Raw genomic sequence first — 15,051 nt, 5'->3', positions numbered from 1 at the left:
TCCGGGGAGAAGGAGTTGAGAATAGGCAGGTGTGGTGGAAAAGGACTTGTCTTGAGCTGGCAAAGTATTTTTTCTTGGGATGTAGGCAACACTGGTAAAGCAGTATTTGTTCCCCATCTCATGTCAGTCACAATAGTGAACCATTTGTGTTTCTTGCAGCAAGCCAGCAGCTTTTCTTGTAATTTTTCTGGGGCGAGCCCAAAGATTAATTGAATTAAATTTCACAATTTAGTGGGATTTGAACTCCTGACCGCTAGGTTGCTGGTTCAGTACTATAACCACTAGGCTATTATACCACTAAGGGTGGCCCGTTAGTATTGGCGAGGTCTGGAATGGGATGAGGGTTAACTTGTCCTTATCTTGTCCCTCCTCCTTAACGATCATAGCTCTCTCCTCCTCCTGTCCTGCCTCAAGAAAGAAATAGGAAGCTTGTGGTGTATGAGACTGTTGGAAGGGGTGGGCTGATATAAAGGGCACACATCCAGTGTGTCTCTGGAGGATTTGTGGAATTGTAATTGACATTGCTTGCTGATGGAAGAATAGTTGGAGTATCTTCCTTTATGAGGGGAGGGTTACTCATAGATCCTTGTGCTCAATTATTTGAAGTGGGATTGGCAGAATTAATAAGTTATACGTTGAAAAAAAATCTCCAGTCTAACATGGTGGTATCAGAGCACAGTGGTATGTATTATTAGTACTCAGCATGCCACTGGGCTTACAAGATTGGGAGGGCATTGTATTCCAACACTTCTACTGACATAAAAGTGAGGTATTGTACTACACCTGACCGTGGACTATAGATAGCAGCAGGGCATTATGGCCAGGCTTATCAAAATGTAAATGGAACTTACAGGAGCCCAACTCATCCACCATTTCTGATTGGATAATAAACGGTATCTTAACCTGGATTCTATTTGACATCCTCGTATTATAGATGTGTGCTCTAAGCTACAATATATCCCAACTGTTGAATCCACACACTTCCCTGTTTTAGATTATATAGCTTTTAAAGCCAGGCTGTTTATAGCAGGGTTGTAGATGACTATTTTACTAAGGGCAAGTTGTCATGTGCTTACTTCGCTGCGGGCCACAGTTATGGAACCACCTGTGGCCAGTGTGTTTTCGTTGGCAACTGTGCAAGAACACTTCTAGCACCAAGTGCAAATGGGGATTTAGAGATTAAGTCTTAACAGCTAGATAAAAACTTAATAATCTAACAGCAACCCTCTCCTCATCCCTACCCTCCAAGAAATTAAGTTCAATAAATCTATGATATATTACAATAATTGCGTATCGTATGCACTTCCTGTAAGCATCACATTTTATTCTTGTCACACTTCAGCTGTCACCTCAAACTTCTCTGACTCACGATAAGCAGTGCCACAGGAGGTCTGCTCGTTACATGAGGACTGTTTACTGATGAATGAATAGAGGTTGACTGCTTTAACATCAACTGTAATAGGGCACAAGGGATACTGAATATTCTCAAAACACCTCATAGGTCTCTGGTTTATGATGGTAGATTTTCTTTCAACATGGTATAAATTTTTTTTATAAAGCGGAGTAGCTTTATTTTTATATTTTCAGTTATTTTTAATACTTTTTCTTCAGTGGAATCTGACCAGGAGCCGAAGGAACTGCTGCAAAATAATGTAGAAGTGGAAGAGAGGTTGTCCAGCCGGAATGATGGCTTGAGTTCCGAGTTTAGGACTTACATGAAGGCAAGTGTCGAACACAAAATGCTTCTTGGGAGTATGTGTATATGAATACGCTCATGTAGGATATAGCATTTGCTAATGCCCACTACATTCATCAAATGCTAGTTCTGTCTCTACAGAATGCATTGCTCTCCTCCTCGGTCAAGGAGGTACATGCTGCGTCAATACTCCCCCTTCTAGGAGAATCTGAGATTGTCATCTTTGGCTAACTGTGATCGCCTCCCAGCAACCATCTGAGAACTTCTTCGAAGTTCAAACTCTTGACCTAAAAATTCTTTCCACATTCGAGTCTTATTGAATAATGCAGTTGGATCACTTTGAGGCACGGTCCAGACACACAAGTGCTGAGGATTCAGGTTCGAAGTGTTCAATTGCTAGTTGTGAAGGTCACCAAAATTGCAGACAGAGAAAAGGGTGCAGCAATTGGAATGGATATCAGGGCTGCTCTGCCTTGTGTAACATAGAAAATAGGTGCAGGAGTAGGCCATTCGGCCCTTCGAGCCTGCACCGCTAATCAATAAGATCATGGCTGATCATTCCCTCAGTACCCATTTACTGCTTTCTCTCCATACCCCTTGATCTCTTTAGCCGCAAGGGCCATATTTAATTCCCTCTTGAATATATCCAATGAACTGGCATCAACAACTCTCTGCGGCAGGGAATTCCACAGGTTAACAACTCTCTGAGTGAAGAAGTTTCTCCTCATCTCAGTCCTAAATGGCCTACCCCTTATCCTAAGACTATGTCCCCTGGTTCTGCACTTCCCCAACATCGGGAACATTCTTCCCGCATCTAACCTTCCAGTCCCGTCAGAATCTTATACGTTTCTATAAGATCCCCTCTCATCCTTCTAAACTCCAGTGAATAAAGGCCCAGTTGATCCAGTCTCTCCTCATATGTCATTCCAGCCATCCCTGGAATCAGTCTGGTGAAACTTCACTGCACTCCCTCTATAGCAAGAACGTCCTTCCTCAGATTGGGAGACCAGAACTGAACACAATATTCCAGGTGAGGCCTCACCAAGGCCCTGTACAACTGCAGTAAGACCTCCCTGTTCCTATACTCAAATCCCCTCGCTATGAAGGCCAACATACCATTTGCCGTCTTCACCGCCTGCTGTACCTTCATGCCAACTTTCAATGACTGATGAACCATGACACCCAGGTCTTGTTGCACCTCCCCTTTTCCTAATCTGCCGCCACTCAGATAATATTCTGCCTTCGTATTTTTGCCCCCAAAATGGATAACCTCACATTTATCCACATTATACTGCATCTGCCATGCATTTGCCCACTCACCTAACCTGTCCAAGTCACCCTGCAGTCTCTTAACATCCTCCTCACAGCTCACATCGCCACCCAGCTTAGTGTCATCTGCAAACTTGGAGATACTATATTCAATTCATTCATCTAAATCATTGATGTATATTGTAAATAGCTGGGGTCTCAGCACTGAACCCTGCAGCACCCCACTGGTCACTGCCATTTTGAAAAGGACCCGTTTATTCCGACTCTCTACTTCCTGTCTGCCAACCAGTTCTCTATCCATGTCAATACATTACCCCCAATACTCATGTGCTTTAATTTTGCACATTAATCTCTTGTGTGGGACCTTGTCAAAAGCCTTTTGAAAGTCCAAATACACCACGTCCACTGGTTCTCTCATGTCCGCTCTACTTGTTACATCCTCAAAATATTCTAGAAGATTTGTCGAGCATGATTTCCCTTTCATAAATCCATGCTGATTTGGACCGATCCTGTCACTGCTTTCCAAATGCGCTGCCATTTCATCTTTAATAATTGATTCCAACATTTTCCCCACTACCGATGTCAGGCTATAATTACCCGTTTTCTCTCTTCCCTCCTTTTTTTAAAAGTGGTGTTACATTAGCTACCTCCAGTCCATAGGAACTGGTCCATGCCCTTAGCATGTTGGCATTGTCCTGAGACATGTCTTTATCATGTTGCCACTGTCCTGAGAGCATGTCCTTGTACATCTCCGCTGAGCTGAATGGTACAGAAGTCTTTCCTCCCACAATATGTAGCACTGTCACATCAACCCATTCTTCTGCCCTCGGCCTACAAACATTTACATTTGTTCATCCATCGACCTCAAAGAAGTCAGCCAAAATATCAGCTCCCTACACACTCTATGAGTATCATAGTTCATTAAAAAAAATCCCCCTGATAACTGCTAAAACTGGATGTAAATATAAAGAGCACTGCTGTAATGTAATGAAAGGAACAGTGCGTCATATATATTTTACATGTAAATAATTTCGGTAATACTAATTTAATCTACCTAAATCTGCAGCAAAAAATGCTGCTTGTGGTTAATGTGGAGGAGGTTTTATTCCCACTGATCATATACTTGAATTAGTCAGCATTCAGACCAGATATTTTTGATTGAAGGGTTTTTATGTCCAATTCAAATTAGTGCACATAACTGTGCCCCTAGGGCATTGTAACTGATTCTTTTTTAGTGATGCTTTTTACTTTTATACAGGGAAGGGTGACGGAGCCTGAGGAACCGCTGAGAATTGAGGAAGATGCAAGTTGGACAGTAGAACAAATGTTAGTAATTTTTATATATTGATTCTTGTTCAGAAATATTCAATTTCTGCCCTTCCAAGCAAGGCATAGATTTGTGCTAGAGTTCAGTGCCATGTACACCAGCCTCCACCCAGTGTCTCTTCCTCTGCAAACAGCTGGTGGGCCATTTCATCATTGGGGGCAAAACATACTGCCAAGGTCAGCTAACTCAGCACAGATCAGGGATTTAGCCAGGGAATATCCTGCTCCGCATGGCTGAGCTGCACACCAGGCAGTATTATCGTTGTCACGATGCCTTGTACTTGTCCCTCTGACGGAACAAGGTGTTGGTGATGACAAGGTCGTGTTCTCGGCATTTTGTCAGGAGTAGGGTACTGCTGGAGTTGGTTTGTGTCCTTATCGACTCTGGTGTTGAAGTCGCCGAGGAGGAAAGGTTTGTCGTCTGTAGGGACTCAGAACAGGGATTGTTTGAGGCTGGAGTAGAATTCCTCTTTAGCCTCATCTGTTGCGTCGAGTGTTGGGGCATATACGCTGATAACTGTGGTGCACTGGTTCCGGGATAGGGTGAACCGGAGAGTCTTATCCCTTAGGGGTAGTCTCTGAGGTGGCCGACCAGCTCATTCTTGATGATGAAGACAACTCCATGGAGGTGGCGTTCTTCTTCTGGTTTGCCTTTCCAGAAGAAGATGCAACCATCACCTTGTTCTTTCAGCTGGCCTTCCCCTGCCCGCCGGATCTCACTTAGGGAGGCGATGTTGATGTCGAAGAGTCTGAGTTCCCGGGCAACGATGGTGGCATGGCGTTCCGGTCTGTCGTTGTTGGAGTTGTCCATGAGGGTCCTGACATTCCAGGACCCGAACTTCATTTTGAAGGGGTGGAAGATGCCTGTGCGTAAGTTATTTTAACGTGGGGTGGCTGTTGCACAATCGGACTTGTCAGAAAAGGGGACAAGTCCGACTGCGGCAACTACAGAGGAATCTCCCTGCTGTCGGCCACTGGGAAAGTCATCGCAAGAATCCTCCTTAACCATCTTCTCCCTGTGGCTGAAGAGCTCCTCCCAGAGTCATAATGCGGATTCCGTCCACTAAGGGATACAATGGACATGATCTTCACCGCGCGACAACTACAAGAGAAATGCAGGGAACAGCACCCAACCCTTGTACTCGGCTTTCTTTGACCTCACAAAGGCCTTTTGACACTGTCAACCGTGAAGGACTATGGAGCGTCCTCCTCCGTTTCGGCTGCCTCCAAAAGTTTGTCACCATCCTCCGCCTGCTTCACGATGACATGCAAGCCGTGATCCTGACCAACGGATCCACCACAGACCCAATCCACGTCTGGACCAGCGTCAAGCAGGGCTGCGTCATCGCGCCAACGCTCTTCTCGATATTCCTTGCTGCAATACTCCATTTCACTCTCAACAAGCTCCCCGCTGAAGTGGAACTGAAGTATAGAACCAAAGGGAACCTGTTCAACCTTCGTCGCCTCCAGGCTAGATCCAAGGTCGTCCCAACCTCTGTCATCGAACTACAGTACGCGGACGATGCTTGCTTCTGCGCACATTCAGAGGCTGAATTCCAAGCCATCATCAACATCTTCACCAAGGCATACGAAAGCATGGGCCTTACACTGAACATCTGTAAGACAAAGGCCCTCCACCAACCTGACTCCACCACACAGCACTGCCCCCCAGTCATCAAAATCCATGGTGTGGCCTTGGACAACGTGGGCCACTTTCCATATCTCGGGAGCCTACTATCAGCAAGGGCAGACATCAACGACGAGGTCCAACACCGCCTCCAGTGTACCAGCGCAGCCTTCGGTCACATGAGTAAGAGAGTGTTTGAAGACCAGGACCTCAAATCTGGCTCCAAGCTTATGGTCTACAGGGCAGTAGTGATAACCCGCCCTCTTATATGACTCAGCGATATGGACCATATACAGTAGACATCTCAAAACCAGCGTTGCCTCCACAAAATCCTTCAACTCCACTGGGAGAATAGATGCACTAAAGTCGGTGTTCTCGCTCAGGTCCGCATCGAAGCACTGACACTCGACCAGCTCCGTTGGCTGGGCCACATCGTCCGCATGCCCGACACGAGACTCCCAAAGCAAGCGCTCTACTCAGAACTCCTATACAACAAGCAAGCCCCAGATGGGCAGTGGAAATGTTTCAAGGACATCCTCAAAGCCTCCTTGATAAAGTGCAACATCCCCAGCGGGACCTGGGAATCCTTGGTCCAAAACCGCCCAAAGTGGAGGAAGAGCATTTGGGAGGGCATTGAGTACCTCGAGTCTTGACGAGAGCATTCAGAAACCAAGCGCAGACAGCAGAAGGAGCGTGCAGCAAACTAAGACTCCCCACCCACCCTTTCCTTCAACCACTGTCTGCCCCACCTGTGACAGAGACTGTCATTCCCATATTTGGACTGTACAGTCGAACTCACTTTTAGAGTGGAAGCAAGTCTTCCTCGATTTTGAGGGACTGCCTATGATGATGATGAGTATTGTTGTTATTTGTCTGTCTTATGGGGAGAGTGCCTAAAGTGGCAAGCAGGACCAGCCCCCTCGCTACTGCGTGTTTCTGGAACACTCCCATTTTGCCAGCCATTGCAAAGGGAATGTAGTGCTGTGCCATGCCAACATTTGACCACAGACTTGGTTTCCTGTCTCCACATTTGTTACGTCAGGCATTTCTGCTACTCGGATAACCTGTACAAAGGCTGAAATATACATTAAAAATAACAGCCTTTGTAATTGCTACCAGAATTTTTACCACCATATGCAACCACTTATCATCAACTGGTCACATTTCCTTTTAAACTCCCAACCGCACTCTTGTAAGCAGCCCTTTTATGCTCCCTTTCCCAACGAGCTCCCAATGCCAGACACCAATCTGGACCATGAGCATACCCACTCCACCAAACGAGGCGAGGTCAGCACACTGAGAGTCAGGCTGATGCTAATAACGCACCTCTGGACCGGCACCCAATCAGAAGGCTAATTCCTCCCCCTCACTCACATCACTTTCCTGCTATACTTGTCTCCCTGTGTATCATCTGAACCAGAGAGCCAATGAAATATTTAGATGTTGCTTGATGCAGACATTGATATGCTTGTGATCTTTACGCTTTCAAAAGTGGAAAATAAAATCTAATTGGAATCTGCCTGATCCCTGGCAACAGATCTGCCACACCTTTAAATGTGTTACGTGTACTGCTGGCATCTGGCAAGAACACAGCATTCTTAATTGATTTTTTAAGACTTCTTCCCATCCTTGACCCTAGCCTACAGAGCTTGGGTAGCAAATTGCAAGCTAGATTTACCATGTGGGTGGATGAATGATTAAATCTACATTGATCAGTTGAAGTATATTATCTAATCACTGTTCTCAGACCAAGGTAAATGCTTGAAACATTAAATTAGCTCACAAATGTGGGGTCCCTGTCTCATTACCTCACGTAATGTGAAGAATGGGACAGTGCCTACTCTTATTTCTCCATAGAATCATAGAGTGGTTACAGCACGGAAGCAGGCCATTTGGCCCATCGAGCCTGTGCCAGCTCTCTACAAGAAAACTTCAGCTCGTCCCACTCCCCCGCCTTTTCCCTGTAGCCCTGCAAATTATTTTCCTTCAGGTACTTATCCAATTCCCTTTTGAAAGCCACGATTGAGTCTGCCTTCACCACCCGTTCAGGCAGTGCATTCTAGATCCTAACCACTCGCTGCATAAAAATGTTTTTCCTGTTTCTTTTGCCAATCACCTTAAATCTGTGGACAGTTTCTCTCTATCTACTCTGTCTAGACGCATCATGATTTTGAAAACATCTGTCAAATCTCCTCTCAGCCTTCTCTGCTCTAAGGAGAACAACCCCAGCTTCTCCAGTCTATCCACGTAACTGAAATCCCTCATCCCTGGAACCAGTCTCGTAAATCTTTACTGCACCCTCGCTGAGGCCGTCACCTCCTTCCTAAATTGAACACAATAATCTAGTTGGGGCCAAACCAGTGTTTTATAAAGGTTCATTATAACTTCCTTGATTCTGTACCCCATGCCACTATTTATGAAGCCCAGGATCCCGAATGCTTTTTTAACTGCTTTCTCAACCTGCCTTGCCACCTTCAACATTAAGAACATTCCCGGTCAATATGGCCAGTTGTCTCGCATTTTTTCCTCAGAGGGAGACCATTTGGCCCATTGCACCTGTGCTGGTGCTAGCATTTAATCTGATTTCCTCGCCCTTTCCCCATATCCTTTTATATTTTTCATTTTCACATACTTAACTAATTCCTTTTTGAGTGATGTGGTAGTCTCTATCTAAATAGCCACTTGTATAGAGCATTACATGTTCAAATGATCCTCTGTGAAGAAAGAAAACTCATCTAATTTTTCATTTCGTTCTTCACATGATAATCCTGAGTCTATGCCACCTTGTTTTTAATTCGCCAAGCAATGGAAATAATCTTTCAGCATTTACCCTCTCAAAACCTGTCATAATTTTGTTATTAAAAAATTGTAAAAGATGAAGGATGACAAAGTAGAAAAAAATGGCAGACAACATTGACAATTTTACCAGGATGGGTAGCTAGGTGGCAAATGCAGTTTAATGTTGAGCAGTGCAAAGCAGTGTATTTTGGGGAAAAACCCAACATACACAATATGTTAATATTTTTAACCGAATGGGGAAATAGATCTAGAAGTGCCAATTCATCAATCTTTAAAGATCAGAGTGCAATTAGAAACATAAAAAGGCAAATGGGATTCTGTGGTTTACATGTGGGGAATTGAATATAAAAGGGAGTGATGTTGAATTTGTACAAGATAATGGTTAGAGAACAGTTGGGACTAATGGAGTTTTGGGCACCCTATTTTAGCGAGGATATTAGAGCCACAAAAATGATGCAGTGAAAGTTCATTGGAATTATACCAAATTTCTTGGAACATAACTGAGACAACGCCACTACTCTCAGCCCACCAAACCACAAACAATCATTTACACCCTACTTTTTGCTATCTGTCACTACATATTAATACCACAGACCTTAATTTTTAAAAGTCTCTTGTCAATCTATATATATATATATACACAACATCCACGACATTCTCAATTCTGATTTCCTCAAAAAATGTACTTTAGTTAGTTGAACATTTTCTTTGTGTGGTTATGTATGCATGCTGTTGCTCCTGTATTTGCATATGTTGACTGTACAGGTTGTACTCATTTTTCTTTCATGTAATGTGTGTGCATTCCATGTACATAAAAGAAAAGGATTTAAAGCTAGTCATCAAAGCTACTTAGAGAAATGAGCTAGCCTAGCCTGTCCCAGAGCTTGTAGTACAATGCAAGCTGCTTACTGCTAATGGAAGCGTCAAAACTATCTCCTTACTGTCATCCCTAGTGTGGCTCAAGGGGGCTCTTTGGGAGCAGCTGTGCATTCTTTAGTTTAGAATTCAAACAAGTGAAGAGCTGCAGTTTTCTATCTAATCTCTCAAATCAGAAAGTGAATTTTCTACTTTTAACATCACGATTCTGTTGCAGACGAAACACAGATCAGCATCTGGACACAGAACCAGAGGTGACAGAAAACATGAGTTCGCCGGAAAACGCAGTCCAGGAACAACAGAGGTACTATTTTGTCTCCCTTGTGGAGTTTTACCTTCATTTACTTTTTGATTTATGATATTCCTTCTTTCCCCTTGCCCACCTTCCAATTTCTGCTTATCCATATTAGCCCCATCCCTTCTACCTCCATTCATTTAGTTCAAAGAACCTCATCGACTTCCTACATTTTGCTAGCTTGTCTTTTCTGATCCTGCCCTGTTTAAATGTAGCCCTTCTCTCCTCTACCAAGTGAGGCTCCCTCCAAACACCTCCAGTTATTTATAAAATCATTTCCATTTCACTATCCCCAATTCACCCCAATTCTGCTCTTGGAATTTCTGTGTCTACCAAAGATTGGTAGTAAACCTTATCTTTAATCTCCAGGCAACATCTTAAATGTGCCTTTGAAATCTTCATTCTTATATCGTTAATTCTCCCATGAACAACCAGCACCTGTCCATTTCTGACTCAGTATACACCATCCTTTGTATTTAACCGCATCCCCCAGGAGACTAATCACCACCTGTCTATAAATCTAACCGCAACTCCCAGGAGACTAATTATTACCAGGTTATATCTGTAATCTTAACCTGCAGTAAACTAATTATTGCCCATCTACAAATCTAATAATCACTGCCCTTTTTAAATTTACCTTTACCACAAAAGTAATTATCCACAGATTATATTCTTAGTGTCAGCTGTGGCTCAATGGGCAGCACTCTCACCTCTAAGTCAGAAGGTTATGGATTCAGGTCCCACTCCAGAGACTAAGGGAGTGCTGCACTTTCGGATGAGACGTTAAACCGAGATCCCGTCTGCTCTCTAAGGTGGATGTAAAAGATCCTATGGCACTATTTCAAAGAAGAACAGGGGAGTTATCCCCGATGTCCTAGCCAATATTTATCCCTCAATCAACATCTAAAACAGATTATCTGGTCATTATCACATTGCTGTTTGTGGGAGCTAGCGGTGTGCAATTTGGTTGCCGTGTTTCCCACATTACAACAGTGACTACACTTAATTGGCTGTAAAGTGCTTTGGGAGGTCTGGTGGTCATGAAAGGCGCTGTATAAAATGCAAGTCTTTCTTTCTTTGAATTTCTTACCTCTGTAACCTTCCATTTTCTCCTCACTCCTTTTATGTTTTGTTCCTCTAGGACACTCTCCATTTCCTCCCTTTTCACTTCCTTTCCATAACACCCTTGGGTTCCAAATACTGAATAATACTATTAGACACTGGTTTTTTTTTGTGCTGCTCCTCTGTTCGATTACCTCAATTTACTGTGCCCGGTCTCTCTTCCCCGTCCCTCTCTCACATGTCCAATACCAACCATGTATCAGCTATAGCCTTACACCACACTTAAATCATGCTATCCTATTCCACTGTCCTCTCCTTTAGCCCTTCGATTAGCAGACTTGCTCCCAGCAATAAAAATGCCTGAACACCTCAGCTGTTACATTTGTCTATGTAGCACAGCACTCAAATCATTGCAGTCAATTCCATTTCCTTTGCAAGTGATGCTTGATCCTCAGTGTATTTACAAACTACTTTCAGCCCTAAATTATCTTTGACTTAATGAAGAAAAATCTCTAGAAAATTTAAGAAGACAAGAGCATTTAGCTAATCTATCCTTTAGGCAACTTGAAATATGCTTTTTACTCTTAAATATTCTGCCAACAATTGAAGCAACTTTCCTTATCCTTTAAACAGCTGTAAAACAAGTTAAAGTAATATGACTTAACATTAAATTGTATTCCACTGTCCCTGCCAAAACAGGAACTTATAGTATCCCCATCATACAATTTTAAATGTTCATTCTTGATTTTTTTTTAATGCTCATGCGTACTTTGATATTCATTGAAAGTTTATCCTCTTTTCTCATATTTGACTGGTACACTAATTGTTTTACAAATTATGAACTTTCAGCCAATTAGGTGAAAGTATGGTGCGTGTGACAAATAAAATGCATGTACATCCACGTATATATGTCTCTGTGTGTTGGTGTTTCGTTTTTTGATTTTATGCTACATATGCTGCCCAGATTAATTGGCCGCTCCCGTAAACGGCCTCCAGCCTCTATGATCTGGAGTGCTCTTTTATTGCTCAATATCAAGGTGAATGATAGCGAGACCCAGGGATCAAACAGAGACCACTTGCCACCGTACAGTGATGTACTAGAATGGATCACGTGCCACCAGATGATTCTCCTCATTTTCAACAGGTGGACTAAATATACACTCAATCTGACTGAGACTCATGCTACAAAGCACTGGACAAGTTTATTAACACGGACAAGTGAATGAACAGTACTCGGTGCAAATAGTGTGTTTATGTTCATTTACAAACGTTGCGATTCTTCATGATACATCAAAACAATAAAGACGCTTCCCCAATTATCTTATAATGTAACAAGATGCCTGAAAATGGTTGCTCACTTATTGCATGGAAGACTTCCACAGAGTCAAACTAACCTAGACACGCTGACTGTAAACTTACTAGTTGGACATTAGCAATCACAGAGGCTTGTGGCTACAGAACTGTCCATCAAAAGGATGACAGCCAATCGTTGCCCTGCCTCTTCACACAACCCTGAGACACGAGTGTCAATCAAAATCCTTCCTCCCTCACTGGTTGGATTGGTTCTTCAATCTGAGCCAGGAATCTTGATCAACCTGATTCAAGGTACTGTGAAGTTGGAAAGCAAGATACTAACATACTGTGTCTGTCATAACCAATCAAACAATGTTTTAAAGAGATATGCAGAATAACCTCAGATTGAATTGCTGCTGTAATTATCCAATTGTCACCTAACATTCAGTCCAAAACAAAGCAAATTAGTCTCTACTTTGATGGGAAAAAAGCAAAAATCACATGTATATTAGTTGACCTTTGGCTTGTCTGACCGAAATGTGTATTCCTGTACTGTGTATATTGTGGCCAACTGAAAGCAACTGATAGACTAACAGACAAAATGTGTCATTTTCTTACGGGTGTGTGTGCAAATATATTTAACTCTCGACCTTTTGGCTAAGATCATGCGTAACTGACCTGACAGGGGAGTAACCATGACCCCAACGTGGTTCTCCCTGGATCAGGAAGGTGGTTCTCCTATGCTTTTTGGAAATAGGAGGTGGGTGGGGTGGCTTGACCCATCCACCTCCATGGCACGAACCTGGTATTGCAGTACTTCCAGGAACGGTGCTTGGGCTCTAGGCCTTTTGGCTAAGAGCATTAGCGCAGGGTGATCCTTGATGTGTGCAAGGTGACCTCTGGCGTTTGTGATCTGACAAAGAATTGGAAAGATTGGCTACGAAAAATTTAAAAAAAATATAGATATATATTTAAATATGTGTGCTGTAGTAAATTGTTCATTCAATCCAATCCAACCATTTCAATTTTAGTGCTGTGTGAGAATGTTCTCCATTGTGAGTGTGAGCGGTGTTCCTCAGAGGTGTAACTGGTTCCATAAATGAGCAGCTCCTCTGCACTGAGGAGCGCTGGAATTTGTGATATGTTGAACAGGTTTGATGAGATTACTGATCTACCTGTAATTATCAATCACATTATTTGATGAATATCTAAAAACAATCCAATTGATAAAGAAAAAATGACTTCTAAGTTGTGTGAAGCAACTCGCAAATTGTCGTGATGAATTAAAGCAACTTTTCACTTATTTAAAATATTTTACTATTTCCTTGGCACTCAGATTGAATCTGAATAATAAGGACTGCAGTGGAGTGCATCTATATCCTGTGCAAATGGAAACACCAGCCTCTTTAGAACTTCAAACATCTGCAGTGAAGTAAGTTCTATTTTCTTTTCATTAATACCAATTTTTATTACGACAGTAAGGAACAATGATTATTTTTATTAAATTTTCTTCCTCTCCCCCCTCTCCTGGAGATGTATTTTTTCTTTGTGGAGTGAAAGTTCTACACATGCAATTCAGTATGTCAGCCTAGTTATCATTCTTCATATTAGAACAATCTTACCGAGGCTGTTCTAGCATGGGGGTGCCACAGGTGTACTGCAGTTGAGCCTGAGCCTGTCCTCACCTGAAGATCATACGCACATTTCTCGCAGGGGGTCACTGGAGGGTAATTGGGAACAGTTGTCTCTTGCCTAACCCAGGCCACTGAGGCCAAATGTGACGACTGCTGCCACCAGTGGCCGAAATCTGCTGAATTAACATAGAGCGGGAATGAAAGCTGGAGCCTTCCTGGTCTGTGTTACTCATAGAATCATAGAAGTTTACAGCACGGAAGGAGGCCATTTCGGCTCATTGTGTCCACGCCGGCCAACAAGGGGCTACCCAGCCTAATCCCACTTTCCAGCTCTTGGTCTGTAACCCTGCAGATTACGGCACTTCAAGTGCCTATCCAAGTACTTTTTAACTGTAGTGAGGGTTTCTGCCTCCACCACCCTTTCAGGCATTGAGTTCCAGACCCCCACAACCCTCTGCATGGAGAAGTTTCCCCTCATATCTCCTCTAAACCTTCTACCAATTACTTTAAATTTATGCCCCTTGTTTGTTGATCCCTCTGCTAAGGGAAATAGGCCCTTTCTATCCACTATATCTAGGCCTCTCATAATATTATACACCTCAATGAGGTCTCCCCTCAGCCTCATCTGTTCCAAGGAAAACAAACCCAGCCGATCCAATCTGTCCTCATAGCTAAGATTCTCCACTCCTGGCAACATCCTCGTAAATCTCTTCTGTACCCTCTCCAGTGCAATAACCCAAAGCGTCCAGAGAACCCACAATAAAGTGTTCTATTGCAAAATAAAATAAATAGCATTGAATGCTGTAAATATGGTAAAGAAAAAATAAACTCACCAAATGAACAGTCCAAATCTCTTAGGAAAATGATAGACAGAAAAGGACTTGGTCCATCCAGCCGGTCCCACACAGATGTGATGCCTCCTTATTCATCACGGTAGAGGCACTCCCCACCCTGCTCGGAGCCATGGAATCTCCTGGGAGAGGCCAAAAAACAGCTGAAAAGCCAGGCCAATTAGAAAACTAAACTGAAAAATTCCTCTCCGATCCCCTTAGATGATTGAAACTAGACCAGGGTTCTCAAATAGTAGTTTTAGTTCAATGGGTGAAATAATTTGGGTCTTGAAATTACAAAATGAATAGTGAGCTATTATGATCGTTTCATATAATTATACTAT

General features: G+C 43.0%; 1 protein-coding gene and 1 pseudogene across 9 annotated transcripts in view; both read left to right on the top strand.

The window, feature by feature from the left end:
* Positions 1 to 15,051, top strand: part of lrch1 (leucine-rich repeats and calponin homology (CH) domain containing 1) — a 229,371-nt gene that overhangs the window by 151,912 nt on the left and 62,408 nt on the right. For all 9 annotated transcript variants that reach the window (XR_011595900.1, XR_011595903.1, XR_011595901.1 and 6 more), the window contains exons 9-12: positions 1,612 to 1,721; positions 4,224 to 4,291; positions 9,811 to 9,897; positions 13,580 to 13,675. Coding sequence is in view for 2 of the 9 variants with exons in the window: in XM_070894070.1 (XP_070750171.1) it covers positions 1,612 to 1,721; positions 4,224 to 4,291; positions 9,811 to 9,897; positions 13,580 to 13,675 (361 nt within the window). In the remaining 7 variants the exon portion in view is untranslated. The remainder of the gene's footprint in view (positions 1 to 1,611; positions 1,722 to 4,223; positions 4,292 to 9,810; positions 9,898 to 13,579; positions 13,676 to 15,051) is intronic.
* LOC139276578 (U2 spliceosomal RNA) lies at positions 12,881 to 13,082 on the top strand (annotated as a pseudogene).

This window comes from Pristiophorus japonicus, chromosome 11 (genome assembly GCF_044704955.1).
Source record: "Pristiophorus japonicus isolate sPriJap1 chromosome 11, sPriJap1.hap1, whole genome shotgun sequence".
In the NCBI taxonomy this organism is placed as follows: domain Eukaryota; kingdom Metazoa; phylum Chordata; class Chondrichthyes; family Pristiophoridae; genus Pristiophorus; species Pristiophorus japonicus.
This window is presented reverse-complemented; position numbering and strand designations above follow the sequence as displayed.